Below are 18192 nucleotides of genomic sequence, written 5' to 3' on the forward strand. Positions count from 1 at the left end.
GTAGCTGAATTAGATCTTGGAAAGTTGGAGATTTCGTTCATTTGTCGGTACATGTATTCTGAAAAAGGTAAGGTTAATCTTTATGCAATGTCATGATGCATGGGTTATGTAATGAATCCCTCAAAATAAATGAGAGCTTTTGCATGTTATGTATGAGTTCATTATGAGGTAATGTATGCAGTGTATGAATATGTTTATGACATATGATATGTGAATATGATTTATGCTGTCTTTGATTAAGAAAGTAGATCTTTATGTCCTTGTAATTGTACTGCCTGATCTTGTCTTGAAGATGCTCAGCTGGGAATTTATGATTTCGGCTTGGAGATGATCAGTGACTTGATGTTCCCTGATTGGTGATAAAGATATTGATAAATCATGTTGGAGGAGAGCGACAGTGTTGAAGATGTAAACTCTGTTAGGCAGCCATGTCTTTATCGGGAGCGTTTGAAGATGTCTTCTTAATGATTACTCTGTGGGGATATGATCTTGTGATCCCGGCTTTGTGGGGAGACATGGGTGAAAGTTGCACCCAGTATTATAGTAACTATTACTTGATTTAGGATACGTCACTTAAGATGTCAAACGGGACTTGTATAGATTTGCCCCAGTTGGCAGGAACTTTGGAAAGATTCGCCTTGCGAGGACTTTATAAGATGTGCACTTTAGGAGACATGCCCCTAGTAATCATATGCCCAATATGATGTCCTATGTTGGTTGAGAAGTAGCTTCAGATCTTCTTGGATGCGTGCCCCTGATTATTTTGGCATCCTTGAGAGATTCTCGGAAACTTGACTTGATTGCCCCAGATTGATTGGGCAAAGCATGTCATGCCCCTTGTATACGTAGGATACATTGCTTCTCGGCGTAATCTTGTCTGTCGGGATAACTTTCAGTCATTAGTTGTACCCTGTGCAAGTTCTTTCTGATGCTAACATTTGAAATTATGTAGCAGAATATGTTTAATAATGAATTCATGAGATGCAATGCATACGTTTGTCTTGAATTTTTGAAAAACCTTTTAAAACATGAGATGCAAAAACACGACACTTGTAAAAAAATGATATTTGTAATAATGTTTGTAAGAATGAAATACCGACTCCTCGTTTTTGGTAAACCTTAAGGAGTCAGGATACCTTTTTGGTGACAGTATGCTTTCGAACTAACCATGCTTCAATTAGGACTTTCAAGGGTTGTAACGTGGCTTGGTTCACGGTTTAAGAAACAAAGGATAAAAGCTCAAAGTTTATTTATCCCCACCCCTCTTCGTGATGATCTTCAGTCCTAAACTCAGTAAACTCGGCTTATGCATTCAGGTTCCAAGAGACTTTTGGATTTGCACCTTTGATAATGATGATGATTCGCAAGCAAAGAGAATTTTTGAGATGGCAGTCACTTCTTCCTTTCGGTAGTCACAACATTGTGTCGTTCAGGAATTTATTGACTTCTCTTTTTTTTCATCTTTTGATATCCCTAACTTTTGCCTGAACTGTCTATTTTAAGCTTACAGTCAGCGGGATGCCTCGATTTTTGCCTAAGTCATCTTTTTGTTTTTTGACTTAGCAGGCTTTTCTTTGTACATATGTTTATTCTTTTTTTTTTTTTTTTTTGAAAGATATTGACTGCCTTGCTTAATGATTGATGAACCATTATTGCCTTTTGATTGACATCTCCAACACTTCTTTGATGTGTACGGATGAACGCTTGTGATTGAAACCTTTGTTGAAAGGTGTACAGAGTGATTCTCTTAAAATAGAATGCACAGCCAAAATAACTGAGAACTACCCTGCCCCAGGTTAAAAATGCGGGTGTTTCGTACAAAAAGAAACTTCTACTCCTTAGGCTCAAAGGGGTTGACGAGGGATTACCATCCTTATATCTCCACTGTTTAGGAATTGAAACAATGCCTGTACATCGTCAGCATAGTCCGTTCAAAAGCATATTGTATGAGGTTGCGGTATCATTTTCGTCATCCTCCCTCAAAAGGTATACAACTTTAGCAGGAGTTGAGTATCACAAAAACATATGCAGAATAAAGACATAATTTAAAATGAGTGATAGCGAAATAATTTATTCAAGACAAACATATGCGATGCACTGATGATGATTATTAAAACATATAATGTCTATCATGATTCAAATGTTTAAACAAACAGAAGAGAAATATGCAAATGAAAGTAGATCTAATGTTCCAGAAGTTCGTCCGTCTAGACCTCAATCAGTCTTGTCATGGCTAGGCATAAGAGCGGTGATCACCACAGGTGTTTCAGGAGGGTTGAATTTGATTTCTCCGTCATTCATCAGATCTTGAATCTTATTCTTCAATGTCCAGCAATTGTTTTTTTGTAATGTCCAGGCATGTTGGAATGGTACGCGCACCTTGTATTGAGATTTATAGTATGAGTGGATTTTGTTGGCTCGATTGCCCTGAGCGTATGGATCATATGAGTGAATTGTTTGTTGTGACTCAATTGTCATGATTCCTTTATCGTGACTCAATTGTCATGATTCCATTATCGTGACTCAATTGTCGTGACTCAGTTGTCGTGGTTCGGTTATCGTGACTCAGTTGTCGTGACTCAGTTGTCGTGACTCAGTTGTCGTGAATCCATTGTCGTGGTCTTTTGAGTGGCATGATTAACTCTTTAATGGCACGCTTCAACGGTCTATCATCCTTTACACCATAACCAGGATTGTTCGAATCATAAGCACATCTCGCATTGTAATTGTACCCCAAGAATAGGAGTGCCTTTAATTCTTCTTTCCCCTTGGCCGGGTTAAGGATCATCCCTCGGAACTGGTTATTCTGAGCCTGAAGATTTATGACTGATTGCTCGAGATCCATTTGTGCTGAAATAAACAGCGAGGAAGGACGAGAGACCTGTTATGCTATGTTATGAATGCAAATGTAATGTTTTCAAGGATCTATAGGAAATTTAGATTGGTTGCATTTTCGTCTGAAGAATTCTGAATTCCGTTTTTGAACATCCTTCTTTGAGAATCGAGCTCACCATATCGAGTGGGTCATCGCCTCTGATTCGGGATACTTCTGAATTTGAAGATACATGGCCAGAGGAAAGTAAATCCTCTTGCCCCTTGATAGGTACTGAGTCTTTGAATTGGAAGGTATGTGGCTAGAGGAAAATAAATCCTCTTGCCCCTTGATAGGAATTTAGTCTTTGATAAGGGCACCTGAAATTATGCGCCCTAAATTCCTAAGATCCTTGAAAGGGTTAGTTAAATCATGTTATGCTTATGATGTCATGATGTCATGCACATGTGATGCATTAAGTAAGGCATAAGGTGATAAGGACGAGATGTCCCACAAGCAAATCCTGCAAGGAAATAGAAGGGTTAGTAGCACACACAAATAAGTCACACAAGTCACACAATTTTTGGCTTAAGGCTTGCATGGAGTCTGATCAGGTGTCCTTCCCAAGGGTATTTCTATGGATAAGGAGATTTCAGCAACGGGTTCTACCAAGTGACTCAGAATTGTCAGCCCCCTCTAAAGCACCCTCGAACATGGTAAATGCATACCACGCAATGATACTTTAGGAAGAAACCTATCTGAGCTGTAGTATCGGGTAGCGACCATAACTTGGCATGCACCAAGAATAGCCCTCCCACTACGTTCCTAAAAGCCAAGATGGGTTAAGGGTAACTAAAGGTCCCTGAGCTCCGACGCACCCAAAGATACATGCATAAACCTCTCTCATGCAAAAGAGGTACACAATAACCAGTGGAGGCCTAACTCAAGTGTGAACTTCATTTTGACCAACCCCAAGCATGCACAAGGGGGGTCTCCATGACTATGCCACTCCTAATCTTAAGTGTTCTTGAATCCGGGAATAGGATTCGTCCTTCAATTTTCCCAAAACAGCCCTGAAAAATAAAACAAGCAAAGCAAACAGTAGAAAACATTTAAGTGATTCCTAAACTTTTAAGGTAACCCCTCTTTTATAAGAAAATTCTCCCCAGCAGAGTCGCCAGTTCTGTAATACGGTGAACTGACTTTTATTAATCGGAATGTCGCGGTAAGCAAGAGTCGCCACCGACTTTTATTTTATCCAAACAATATTCGGAAAGGCAAAAAGAAACAGAAAAAAAACCTTTTTAAAGATAACTGAGTTCGGGGGGTAATTTATGCAAAGGGAAGGTGTAAGGCACCCTTTGCATCCATGGTTTTCCATGGGCTCTTAATTGCTTTGCTTGCTCGTTTGTTTAGAAAATGTAGATGAAAGAGATAGGGACTTTAGCTTGTGAATAAGCGTTGCCCTTTTGAAAAATTATGAGAAAGAATATAATAAAAAGGTTTGAGCATTGCAAGGCAATTAGGGGCAATTACCTTAAACTCGGATGATAGGTCTCTTTTTGCCTTTCAGAATGAAAGGGTCTATCCTTGCCATAAGAGGGCAGGAAGCCTTTCGTTTGGGGGTCGAAGGGTCATCGAAGCATCCTTTGCCATAAGACTGTCCCATGCCATAGAAGGGCAGGTAGTCTAAGGTAAGGATCAGAATAAGCCTTTTCGTAGGCAGCCAGAAGATACCTCAGCCTTTTTCCGTAGGCAACATCCGAGGGTCGAGGTCATTTGTGTATCGAAGGCAGCATCATTAGGGTCGTGACCTTTTTATCGAGGCAACATGGCTGAGGTATCCTCGAATTCGAGGGACGTGGCTTATTCTGCAAAAACACAAAGGCAACAGGCAACAAGGCAACAGGCAACAGGCAACAGAGGGGGTTACCCAAAAAGCGTGCGTGTGTGCATCAATCACGTGATTCAATTCGGATATTTATCTTTTAATTAATTATTCTAAGTCAGTTTAAGGTTGCCACTCCCTATTTTACTAACCACGCAGTACGTAATAATATAAAGCAATAAAGGGAAGGGAAAAATGAAACCAGCGGAGGAGAGGGGATTTGTAACCAGCGGATATAAAATAATAGGTCTGAACAAGTAATAATTGAATAGGGTCGAGGTTTTAGGGTTACCGACTATTCGAGCTTTGGCAATTGGCGAACCCTGGAAAGAAAGAAACATGGCAAACAATAAAAAAGGGGGTGAGTGCATTGTTAAGTTCGAAGGCAAATTTCATTAACCACAAAGAAAATAGAATAATAAATTAAAAGTAGAAATAGAGATAAGGTACTTAGCTTGGCATTTGCCTGACAGGGTTGAGGGCAAGGTTTGCCAGAAGCATCGACTCTGAGCAAAGAAACAAATAAGGCGTGAGTGTATTACTAATTCAGAGGCGAACGGGATTGACCCTAAAAGAAAGAATAAATAGGCATATATAAAAATAATTAAATAAGTAAGGGTACTTAGCTCGGATTTGATCTGATATGGTTGATAGGACGCTTTAAGGTCGACCCTGAAAAGAGACAAGGCAGAGGAAGGCACCTGGAAAGACAATCCTGAAAAGGCACAGAAAAAAAAAAGAAATATATCAGTGTATTGGAATGTTCTCATGAACCCTGATTAGGGTTCGAATTTAAACAAGAAAACACGAATGATTTAATTAATTACTGGTCTCCTGACCTAATTAATTAAATCGGTATCAAAAAATTAAATCGAGAGCAAATATAATTTTCTATGATATTTGGAGTGTAATAAAATAATTATGACTTTTTAAAGATTTAAATATGGATTAAATAAAAATAATAAGTATTAAATAAATGTGTAATTAAAAAAATATATAAATATAATAAATAGATAAATATTATAATATATATATATATATATATATATGTATAAAAGAAGTTTAGAATAAAAGAAAATAAATAGTTTATTATTAATTAGAAAAAGGAAATATTAAAAATGATATATATATATATATATATGTATATATAAAATAATAAAAACAAATTATATAATTAAAGAAAGAAAAAAAAAACAATTGTCATGCAATTAAAAAGAAAAAAAATTGGAACTTATCGTTTGTGATCCAGTGCTGCTCACACGCGTGGTTCAAGGTGCGCCTGCGCCTTGGGAAACGTTGGATTGGTCTGCTGATTGAAGGAACGGCTTGGATGGTGAGGGAGCATGTTAACACGTGTTTCATAATGCGTGGGATCCATCTGAGAGCCAGAACGCGCGCGCGCCAAGGGGAGTTTGAATGGGCCAATCGCTGCGTGCCACGCAGTCGTCCCTAACCTCCAGATCCTGCAGCTGCACCTATTACAGCGCTCTTTGCTTTGAGGCGCTGTAAAAAACCCTGCATACGAAATTGAAAATAGCGAATACACCTAAACGCTTGTATAAAGTAGGCGCACCTATACCATTAGATTCGTCTCATCCTCACGAACACGGTCATGGCATCAATTGAGTTCAACTTCACCTGTGGATCAAAGCCCCAAATCGAGCCAAAAAACCCTAACATGGCATAATGTTCATAACGGTATAGAAACGCGTATAACTATCCAGAATCGATCATCACACAATTTAGAACACAAATATATGAATTAACTCTGATGACAATGCATGAATAATGCTAATCGAGCAAATTTTAAATGATGCAAACCGTGAGCAATCGCGAGTGATTCTGTGTGCTTGGAGACCTGGTAATGATCCTGATAGCTTCAGAGATCTTTAAGGAACGTGATAGGATCGATTGAACACCACGAATTGGCCTCCAACTCAGAATTCAACTTTGAGATTTCTTGCACTTTTATGAACTTGAATAGGGTTCCTCAGCTGCAGAATTTCGTCCCCTTTGCATCTGGCTTTGTTGTGTATATATATGTGAATGTTTTAGGTCAACAAAATTGTAGAAAATCTCATTGAATCTTGATTTGCCATGTTTGGAAAATTTGATTGAGAATTTTGTTCAAGAAGTTTCCAAATTTGGTTCTAATCTCCATCTTTCCTCTTTTCACTTATTTTGCACGAAAATATATATATAAATGAGCATGATTGTGATTTGGATTTGATTCAAAACAAAATTTTTCAAATCTTTTTAATTTTCCTTAATTTTATTGAATTTTAAGTGAATAAAATTCTTATAAAATTAATTAAAATCAAATAAATTCGTGGCAAATAATTTATAGGTTCTATATGGATTATGGATCAAAATTGAATCAAAGTTTCTTAGGCCCATTTGCAAAAATATTTGGATTCCTTCACATTTTTCCCTCCAAAATAACCTAACTTTGACAAGGTCTATCTCCTTCAATTTTTGAGGTATGGAAGTGTTCTAAGACATTTTGGAAACCTTAGAGAGTCCTCTAACCAATGTCTTTGGTCTCACATCAAAATCTTTTTCCATTCTTATTTTATGCCCTTTTGAAAAAAGTATCTTTTTGTTGACTTTTGAAAAGGACCTATAATGTATGAAGCCATATCTCTTAAACCATTGACCTATGAGCTCTGATTCTTAGACCATTGGATAGGGGAATGAATTCCCTTCAAAATGAGCTTTGGTGGGAATTTTTCTGATGAAGTATGAATATTTGGTGAATTTTCAAAGTTTTGGTTGACTTTTTTAGTTCATGCCCAAAATAGTAACTCTTGACTTTTGACTTCTCTGATCTTTCCTTGCATCATCATGATCAACCCTTGCTCAAATGATGATTTTAGGATTATGAGGATGTTGTTGACCAAATATCTTGAATTTTGACTGTATATTGACTTGAAATGACTGTTTTGCCCTTGGGAGTCTACTGTTGACCTAATCAGGATTTGAGGGACTAAATTTGCTCTGTTTGACTTGACACTTTATATGGAGATACTTTGGGATGTTAGTGACCCTATGGAACCACCTTGAGCCCTTGATTCAATGATTTTCCTCTGAATTATTCAAACCCTAGTTTAGAACTTCTGTGTGGGAGACTGTGTTTTGGAGCTTTGTCTTTTGATTTGGTTTTGTGTATGAAAAATAGCATGGGCAAATTTTGGGGTATGACAATATGCTTATGCTATAGCTGTGTAATTTGTCTTTTGCCGTCTGTTCTTTCTGATCGCAAATTCATATCATTTATATATGTTTTTGTCATCATCAAAAAGGGGGAGATTGTTAGAACAAGATTTGTTCTGATCAATTATCTTAGTTTTGATGATAACAATAATATGAATTTTGCTTAAGATAATATGGTACTCTAATTCAATGCAATTTCCCTTTCAGGAAATATATAAAGAGTACGCATAATTCAGCGCTCAGAAGCTTTGTCTCAAATGGTTCAGCATGCAACATCAGAACATGGTCTGGCAAGACATCAGAAGATGGTCGAAGCAGAATCAGAACATGGGTCTATGGAAGCATCAGAAGAACAAGAGAACAGAAGCACTGAAGTTCTGATGGTATCACGCTCAGAAGCACTTCAAGGTCAGAAGATCAGAAGATGCTATGCACCAAGCTGTTTGACTCTGATGATATTCAAACGTTGTATTCACAAACATCAGATCAGAAGAAAGTACAAGTGGCAAGCTACGCTGACTGACAAAAGGAACGTTAAAAGCTACTAAAGGCTACGTCAGTAGACACAGCGTGAACAAGGCTCGAGGTAGTTGACAAAAGCGTATAACATTAAATGCGATGCTGTACGGAACACGCAAAGCATTAAATGCATTCAACGGTCATCTTCTCCAACGCCTATAAATATGAAGTTCTGATGAGAAGCAAGGTTAACGATTCTGCACCAAAACAACTCATATTCAACTTGCTGAAACTCTGTTCAAATCTAAACTCAGAATCTTCATCTTCATCAAAGCTCACTACATTGCTTTTGTAATATTTTAGTGAGATTAAGCTTAAACGTTAAGAGAAATATCACAGTTTGTGATTAACGCTTTTAAGAAGCAATTGTAATACTCTTAGAATTGATTACATTAAGTTGTAAGGAACTAGAGTGATCGTGTGGATCAGAATACTCTAGGAAGTCTTAGGAGTGAACTAAGCAGATTGTAACTAGAGTGATCGTGTGGATCAGTAGACTCTAGAAAAGTCTTAGAGGGTATCTAAGCAGTGTTCCTGGAGTGATCAGTGTGTGATCAGTAGACTCTGGAAGACTTAGTTGCTGACTAAGTGGAAAACCATTGTAATCCGTGCGATTAGTGGATTAAATCCTCAGTTGAGGTAAATCATCTCTGCGGGGGTGGACTGGAGTAGTTTAGTTAACAACGAACCAGGATAAAAATAACTGTGCAATTTATTTTTATCTGTCAAGTTTTTAAAGCTACACTTATTCAAACCCCCCCTTTCTAAGTGTTTTTCTATCCTTCAACAACTTGTGTTTATGATCTTGATTTTCAATGTTTTGGGCTGTGTTGCTGTTGCATTGCCAGTGTTTTGCTTGTTGGGGCCCCTGTTTTATTGCTTGGGTGATAAAATAATTAAGGGTTGTCTTCTCTTTTTCTATGATGAATGTGTTGGTTGCTTTTCAATTTTCCATCTGTAATTTCAAACTGTGTTTTTGTTCCTTTTGTCATTGGAATTCTATATACACTATGTATGTAACACAGATGTATACTGATATATAAGATAACAATCTCTAGTATGAATTTCGAGTTCATTGTTGTTCTAATTGTGTTATCTTCTAAATAATTGTAATTTCATATTTTTAAGTAAAGAAAAGAAAGCATATATAACACACATCAGATATCTATACATTCCCTTTACCTTATTCCAAATTGAAAGAAAAATGATCCTGCAAATTATGTTCTGCTATACATTATATTGTTCCTTATGTTAGATTATTTGTGTTTGTTTTATCTCTGGCTTGTTCCAAAATAGCATTAGACTTTATACATTATAGAAAGCAAATTGTACCATTGTATAGGTTATCGAAAAGCCAATACCATTTTATGCAGGTTCACCATATTATGCTATTCTTCCACTCAAACTTATGTATCTCGTAAACTTCAGTGCTTTTTTCAACTCAAACTTATGTATCTCGTAAACTTTAGTGTTTTTTTCCGCTTGTGTGGTCAATACTGATGTCAGTTTGGTACATTGTTTTAGGATCATGTTATTGATAGTAACATTCTCTAATCTTATAGTATAAATGATTACAACATCATTTTCTTATGTTTATGCAACTCAAGCATGTTACTGTGTTAAACTACGCTAATTGTTCTTATGTTACTTAGTGTTGTTTCATTGTAGGGTGTCGAGTGATGTACTAAATGTTTCTTTCTCTTTCCTTTTTTGCTCAACAAATGACTGATTTCGAGCTTAAAATAAAATCTGACATGTACTTTTTTGTGACCTTGGTTGATCAGATTTAGTTGAAGTTGTTGATCGAAGAGCGAAGCTGGTTGCTAGTGACATAACGGAAGACCAATCTAATTCCAAGTCTCCAGGTTTATTTTTAGTTCTTTTGACTTTTTCTTTAGCTCCTTTGTATACTTGATCTAGAATTAGAATTGGGTTCACTGCGAAGTAGTCAATTCTCTTTCCAAGTTTCAATATATGTGGTATGTTAGCACCTAAAATGGAGATTAGCTGAACCGACAAAACTTCTGCAAAACACCAGACAGCTCCTAGAATTTACAAGATCTTGTGAATATTTTCCACACAGAGAAAACCATAACAAATTCTTAATTCACTCCACAAATAGCTTGTTGGCAAGAAATATACCAAATTGAAAGATGAAAAACCAAAACTATTGTAGTTTAATTTTCCAGATCTAGCACACGGAAAAAACCGTAAAAGCCAGAAAAAAACGAGAAACGTCTTAGTTTCGACTTTAACTAGTTTCACTTTCACGGCATAAAGAAGAAAGGAATAGCTTCAAGAGTGGATAATGTTAATTCTAATGCAGAAGAACAGTGACCTCATAAATACTCATAAATAAGCAATAATCGATTACTATTTTAAGCTAAAACCAAAACAAACAGAACTTAACTCACAGTTTCAGATTGAAAGATTTGCTCCATTAGAGAGAGAAAAAAACCATAAAGTTGCAGAAAAGTTAAAACTGTCAAGTGCTGAAATGAAACATGCTAAGAAAGAAAAAAAGTTTTAATATAGAGAATACAACAAGTTATTTGTTTTGATAATTTATCATCTTACATAAGCCTTTAATAATTTATCATGTTTTGGATGACTAATAATTTATCATGTTTTACTTACCTTTTCTAGTACTATACAGTATTACAAACCAAAGTTGTTTCATGTGATTATGTATAGTTTAGATTTAAATTTAAGCCTTATAAGAGTGATAGAGTAGAATAAATAGGATAGATAGTAATCTTTACTTTGTTCAAAATGGAGGGACCACCCATCTATCTAATATACATTAAAAACTCATTCATGAAAAAGAACAATGGATGTCTAGTATTTTATATCAATGTCTTATAAGTATGATGCAACTAATAATCACAAGAAAATCTTGTTTTATATGCATATATATATATATATATATATATATATATATATATATATATATATATATATATATATATATATATATATATTGGAGTGTAGGAGGCTGTTATTAAATTTGGTTTATAAATTAAGAATTTGTAAGTTTGTTAGAGAAGAGAAACGAAAGATGAGGTAGAGAGATTAAGATATGAGTTGGTGATGATGGAAGGAGCATATATTCGAAGAAGACTTGTTAGACCCACATTAAATGTTTGATTATTTTATATATCTTGAATTGGTTTTTATTGTACAATACATAATCAATATTTCTTCTATGATACAGGAAAACAAGAAGCGGTTATTTTGCCTAGCTAAATGATTGTACCCGTGGGTTCAACGCTTTTGGTTCTTGAAGTGTGGTTACTACTTGGTGCTATTTTGTTGTCGTTTCTTGTTTTTTAGGTGTTTTATTTAGAGAATATGGCTTTTTGTTTTGGAATTTGGATTAAAGTACTCTTAGATGGAATGCATGCATCTACAAATTTGGCTATGCAAATGCCCTCTTTTTTTTAAGTACACTAAATACCCTCTATATGTTATATGATATTTGTAAACAAGAGGATTTGGTTTAAATTGTTATTTCGTATTGATGGATCATAATATGTATGCAATGAGTAACTTAAAGTGTTATTTGGTATTGAATTAAATGTAGCTTTTTGATTAATAGAATGATTTTATGTAAAAAAAAAAAGTGTACCATATATTAGCGCTTTCTTTGAAAGTGCTATCAAACATGAGTCATATATTAGCGCTTTCTTTAAAAGTGCTATCAAACACGGGTCATATATTAGCGCTTTCTTTAAAAGTGCTATCAAACATGAGTCATATATTAGCGCTTTGTTTGAAAACGCTATCAAACATGTGCCCTTTAATAGAACTTAGTTTGAAAGTGCTGTCAAAATCGAATCAAAACACACACAAAATGCATACTTCAATAGCGCTTTAGAAAAAATGCTATTAAAAACCGGTACTTTAATAGCGTTTTTAAAGTGCTATTAAACAAAAAACGTTTACAATAGCGGCGCGGTTAGTAACACTTTTAAGTGCTATTAAAAACAAAAAAAAAGTGCTATTAAATAGCTTATTTGGCATAGTGAACGGAGGACAACGTTGGAGACACGTGACAACCAGCTTGGTCGAAGTAATGAACTCAGTACTTAAGGAAACCTGCAAACTTCCAATCAACATACTATCGGCTGGGATATTTGTTTGGCAAACGAAGGCATGATTATGGACAAAAATATTGACTTCTGTGCAAGTTTTCACTGATATATGCAATAAAGGAATGGCTGAAGAAGTGAGGAAATCCAACACTCATAATGTAATGCAATTTGATTGTGAGAAATTGTATTTCACGGTGCATGAAAGAATTAACCAAAATGATGGTCAACCAATAGGTACTTTCAACGTTGACCTCAAGAAACAATGGTGCAATTGTGAAAAATTTCAGGTCTTTCATTTACCTTGCTCGTCATCGCAACATGTTCTAGTATACGCCAGGACTACTCCATGCACATACCACTACCAGACATGTCCAAAGTTTTTAATGTATTTAAAATCTACAAGGAAAGCTTCCTTGGACTTCCACAAGAAGATAAATAGCCCCAAAATGAAAGATTTACTATTTGCCACAATGAGGCTATGCGAAGGAAAAAGAAAGAACATCCCAATAGTACTCGATTAGAATCGAAATGGACAATGTTGAGAAAGAAAAGAGAAGGTGTGGGATTTGTCGCCAAATCTATATGCGTAAAAATGTCTAGATGTCGTAGGCCCGTGTAGATAATTATGTTTTTCCAGTTCATTTTTTAGTCAAGTTTTTAGTTATCTTATGTAATATCTCCAAAGAAAACCGTACGAAATATATTTTATATTAAAAACTTCTGATTACAAAGTAAAGTTATATCAAGTAAATTATAACATATATGTTAATAACCTAATCAACAATAACCAAACCAAGTGGGTCTTCAACCCTTATGTTTACTTCTCCTTTATGGGTTTCAAACATGCAATAGATATCTAAATCATCTTGAATACGGTGCAAACAATATAGGTACATATCATCTGGGCTATCATCCATCAGGGTTATGTATGGGCAACGATATTATACTTTTCTCACCTTTCTACGTCAACCACCCAACTGTCGAAAACTCGTGTTGATGGTTGTAACCGGTCTTTTTAAATTCCAATGTGAATCTAAGCTAACACTCATTTTCTTCTCATGCTCATAAAACACAATAGCCCATACAGACATGGTTCTAGAGAATATGTGCTAAGTGAAATGAATAATGCTTATTTTAATGTGTTATTTATAAAAAAATCACCACACAACTCAATGGACTCTCATTCCATGTGGTTTATTGTCAAAGGCAGCCCTCAATTACGGATGATTAAAAGTTTTATTAAATTAAATAATTATTACAATTAAATTATAATGTGAATTACTGCATGTACATCAATCAAATTAAAAAAAATTTATAGAAATAATTTTAGAAGCTAAACTATAAATATCGTTTAGTTTAGTTGGTTAGTGAACCATAACACTTCTGATCTTAATTATGGACAACGAAAATCTAACAAAAATTTAAGATGCCTTTAAAAAGTTTGAAGAAATAGAACCTTAAAAAAAGAGTGAGAGCAAAAAATGACTAATAAAGCTTTTATGTCAACAACTTATATATAGAATGCATAATTATTATTGACTTTCTCCTAAAATAAATATAAATGTCCTATTTTAAAAATTATTTATTTTAAAATATGTGTCGCCAATTTTTTTCTAATGCAATTTTTTTAATCTTATAATAATAATAATTATTATATATATTATTTTCAATTTATTATTATCTTATTTCATATTTATGATAATTAGAATATTCTGTCTTGTATTTATCATATTTTTCTAATCGGTCTTAAAAGACTCGAATACAACATTTAATTTGAGACACAGATAATAATAAAATTGAAAATGTTATATTCATTTCTTTTTTTGTCTCTAATTTTTTGTTTGTTTGTTAAATTGGTTCATATTTACTAATAGCACAAAATCATAACATTTTAAGCATTTCTAACAATAACAATATTATTAATTTTGGATGGCTCTATATTAATTATTACCATTTTACTTAATTAGCCGCGAGAAAAAAGCTCCATCTTCCTATGGCAATATCCTAATTTTACACCATAAAATCTCATCAAAACCAATATTATAGGAGGAAATCTAGAAGAAAAAATCCACCAAAATCTTTTTCTGAAATCTCTTATCATGGCATTCCCTTTTGGAGCTTTTATGACTTCATCATTGCTCTTTCTTGTTGTTTTTTCATTTCCTAATGTGCATGCAAAAGGCATCAACTCCTCGTGGAAACGTGCAGCTCACAATGTTATTGGATCAAACCATGTGATTAATGTCCCCAAAAAAAGTGGCAGCAAGTTTCGAACTGGTCCATGGAAGAAAGCATTTGCTACTTTCTATGAGGGAGGCGTTGGAACTTATGGTATGAAATAATGCAAACTACCCCTTTAATTAAACCTAAATAATTTTAATACTTATGATATTTGATTAAGTTGAAAAAAATTGGTATGATGGGATTAACATCTATCTCCCTCCAAAGAGCTCTTATAATGTATAGATATTGATAAATTTCAAGTTTGATAATGTAGGTGGAGCTTGTGGATATGATGATGTGGTTAAAGATGGTTATGGCCTAGACACAGTAGCATTGAGCACGGTTATGTATAAAAAAGGTAGAACGTGTGGCGCATGTTATCAAATCAAATGTGTGGACTGTCCAGGGTGTAAGGAAGGGAAACCATCTATTACTGTGACGGCAACAGACCTTTGTCCTCCCAATTATGCCCAATCAAGTGATAGTGGAGGATGGTGCAATCCACCACGACAACATTTTGATTTAGCAAAACCTGCTTATCTTAAAATTGCCGACTACAAAGCTGGCATTGTGCCAATCAAATATCGCAGGTAACATAACATACATGCGTAAATGTTGATATGTATCTTAACTTGTTCTTTTTTTTATCTATCAAGAGTGCTTAATTTTGTATGTTGCTATAAATCCAGGGTACCGTGCAAGAGAAAGGGAGGTATTCGATTCACGATCACAGGGAATCCTTACTTCAACTTAGTAAAAGTGTCGAATGTTGGAGGAGCTGGTGATGTGGTAGCAGTACATGTAAAGGGTGACGACAAACTGAAATGGACACAATTGAAGAGAAATTGGGGTCAGAAATGGGAGACTAATGCCATGTTATGTGAAGAGACATTGACCTTCAGAGTTAGGACAAGTGATGGAAGGACCTCTACCTCAAAGCAAGTTGCTCCCAAAGGTTGGCAATTTGGTCAGACTTTTGTAGGCAAAAACTTGGGCAAGAACTAATAACATTAATTCACATCATCATTTAGTGTAGCAAGGGTTGACAATTATTATCATAATTGCGTAGCAAGTAATATTATCATCATTCATTATAGTATTTTTTGGCTCAAAGATGTGTAGAAATTATAATGTATTAACATGTATCTAGATTTAATAAGATTAATCAATGTAATGTAATAATATAAGCAAAACGGAGTTCAAATTCTTCTCTTTTTCTCTTTTGGCCTTCTTATTGTGTCTACCATTTAACAAACTAGTAAAGGACTCGTGCGTTCGCACGGGTCGTGCATTGTTGTATAATATTATGTGATAATTTTAAATCTTCTAATCTTTTAAAAAATTTAAGCGAGAAATTTTTCAATATAACAAAATGTTTTATATGTAACATATTTGCAATATAATTTATAGTAAAAAACTTATATAATTAATAACATAATACATACTGCATAAATTAGACACAAACCGATAATAGGTATTAGGTACCCGTAAACAAACTGGTATAATTAAATAATAATTAAACTTAATTCAAACTTGAGTGAGGTGTAATTTTTTTCTATTAATATTAGAGGTTATATTTGCATATATTACTTAACTTTATAATCATCCGTTCATGTATGTGTACAATACAATACGTGTGTAAGTCTATTTAGAAAGTTGTGTTTCATAAGAAAGTTATGTATTCACCTATCAAAATTGTCTCATATTTTATTAAATGAAGAAAGTGTAAACAAAGATGCCGAATGGTTGAATCGATACAAAATTTGGGCTTAATTATGGGTGGAATTAAAAATTAAAGCGTAATTATATCTACTGGTTCAGTTCATCGATTTGGCGGTTCCTATAAACTAAAACCAAGAACTGAACCAAACTACATCGGTTTTCATTGGTTCGTTTGGTTTTAGAACTGAACCAGAAGAATTTGATTTTATTTTTGTTTGGTTTGGTTTGCATTTTCGATTTAATTAATTTTTCTAAGCCGCTTACACACCTAGAGACAAAGTGGGAGTGCTAGGCTAGTGGTGATGGACCGGATCAAGGAATGTATTTTGAGAACCCTAGAACATCAGTGGCCGCTGCATACATGCATATGGTCTTGGAAAAAGTCCACATTAAATTCAAATAATATCAATTAACAAACTAATTAAAAAGTAGAATCTTGACAAAAAAAACAATCAACAAAATCACGATTTTCTTTCTTCAACTTTTATTTTCTCATCGATTCTCTCTTTCTCCACTGGATTACGCTAACTTCCTCCCTCTTCTAACTCTGCTTCTATCTTCATGACAAAAACGATCCTCTCATCTCTCAATCTTAGCGCAACAGCAAACAACAACAATCCAAGACCAGAAAAAAAACTAATCGTTCTTGTTTTATTGTTCATCTTCCAATCGATAACAACAACGAGAACTGCTCTATTCTCTCCACTCTTAACTCAAACCGAAACAAAAACAACATACTTAATTCTCATGGCAGCAGCTCTCGATTCAGATGTGAAAATAGCAACACTCAATTTCACACTATATTCCCTCAAACGATGCTCTCTCTATTTACTCAACAAAACTCTCAACATCTCTCGCGGAAAAAAAAAACGACAATAATAACATGGCTCATTTTTTGAAGTTTTGAATCCATACACTTCAACCTATGCAGAGATATGAAAGAAACAAAAGAGAGACTGATGAGCTCAGGAAATCCTGACCGTGAATAACACAGATGTATCTATCATTATCCAACAGAATAAAAACAAAACCACTTTACTGATAATCTAACAAAAGGTGCTCCTCTACAATCGAGATTATCCGTTTTAAAAACTATACCTTTACTGTCAATGAAAGTTCATACATCAAGAATATTTTTACTCTTACTGAGTTTGCTTCAGATCTGGAAAAATGAAGAGGAAGAAACATAACGTAGGAGAAGAAATAGTGGTAGATGTATTGTAAGAATTTAGAGCTACTCCTAACAAATAGGCCCAATATTAAGCCCTCTATTAATGAGATTATTTTTAAGCCCTATAATTTTGAGCCCCTCAATAAATCTATTATTTTTGGGGCCTAATAAAGGGCCCTTATTTTGTTCCAAATATTTAATATGTACTGTAGCATTTTCCAAACAAAATCCATTTTATATGAGTTTAGTATCCATCTCCTTGTTATAAATATAATGGTTTTGTCATGTTCGGTATTTTGGTTGTATGTATTAATGAGCCTATTGACTGAATACTGGTATTACATTTTAGTTTGTATTTTACTAATGTTATTACTATTTTAGATACTTTTATACATATTGTTGTTAGACATCCTATTACTAAATATAATTATGGAGATATTGTTATATTTTTTAGTAGATAAAGTAGTGTTTACAGGATCTATTTATAAAACAAAATTATTTGAACTAGATGTTGGTAGATTAGTGTTTGCATTGGTATGGTATGTATGTG

The 18192-nt window shown here is 34.4% G+C and overlaps 1 protein-coding gene across 1 annotated transcript; it reads left to right on the forward strand.

Annotated features, from left to right (window-relative positions):
- Positions 1-14584: 14584 nt before the first annotated feature.
- LOC131602047 (expansin-A9-like) lies at positions 14585-16051 on the forward strand. The gene is made up of 3 exons (XM_058873999.1): positions 14585-14857; positions 15024-15339; positions 15439-16051. Exons 1-3 carry the CDS (start codon positions 14626-14628, stop codon positions 15752-15754), a joined length of 864 nt encoding a protein of 287 aa, XP_058729982.1. The 5' UTR covers positions 14585-14625; the 3' UTR covers positions 15755-16051.
- Positions 16052-18192: the final 2141 nt, after the last annotated feature.

Source organism: Vicia villosa, linkage group LG1 (genome assembly GCF_029867415.1).
Source record: "Vicia villosa cultivar HV-30 ecotype Madison, WI linkage group LG1, Vvil1.0, whole genome shotgun sequence".
NCBI lineage: Eukaryota > Viridiplantae > Streptophyta > Magnoliopsida > Fabales > Fabaceae > Vicia > Vicia villosa.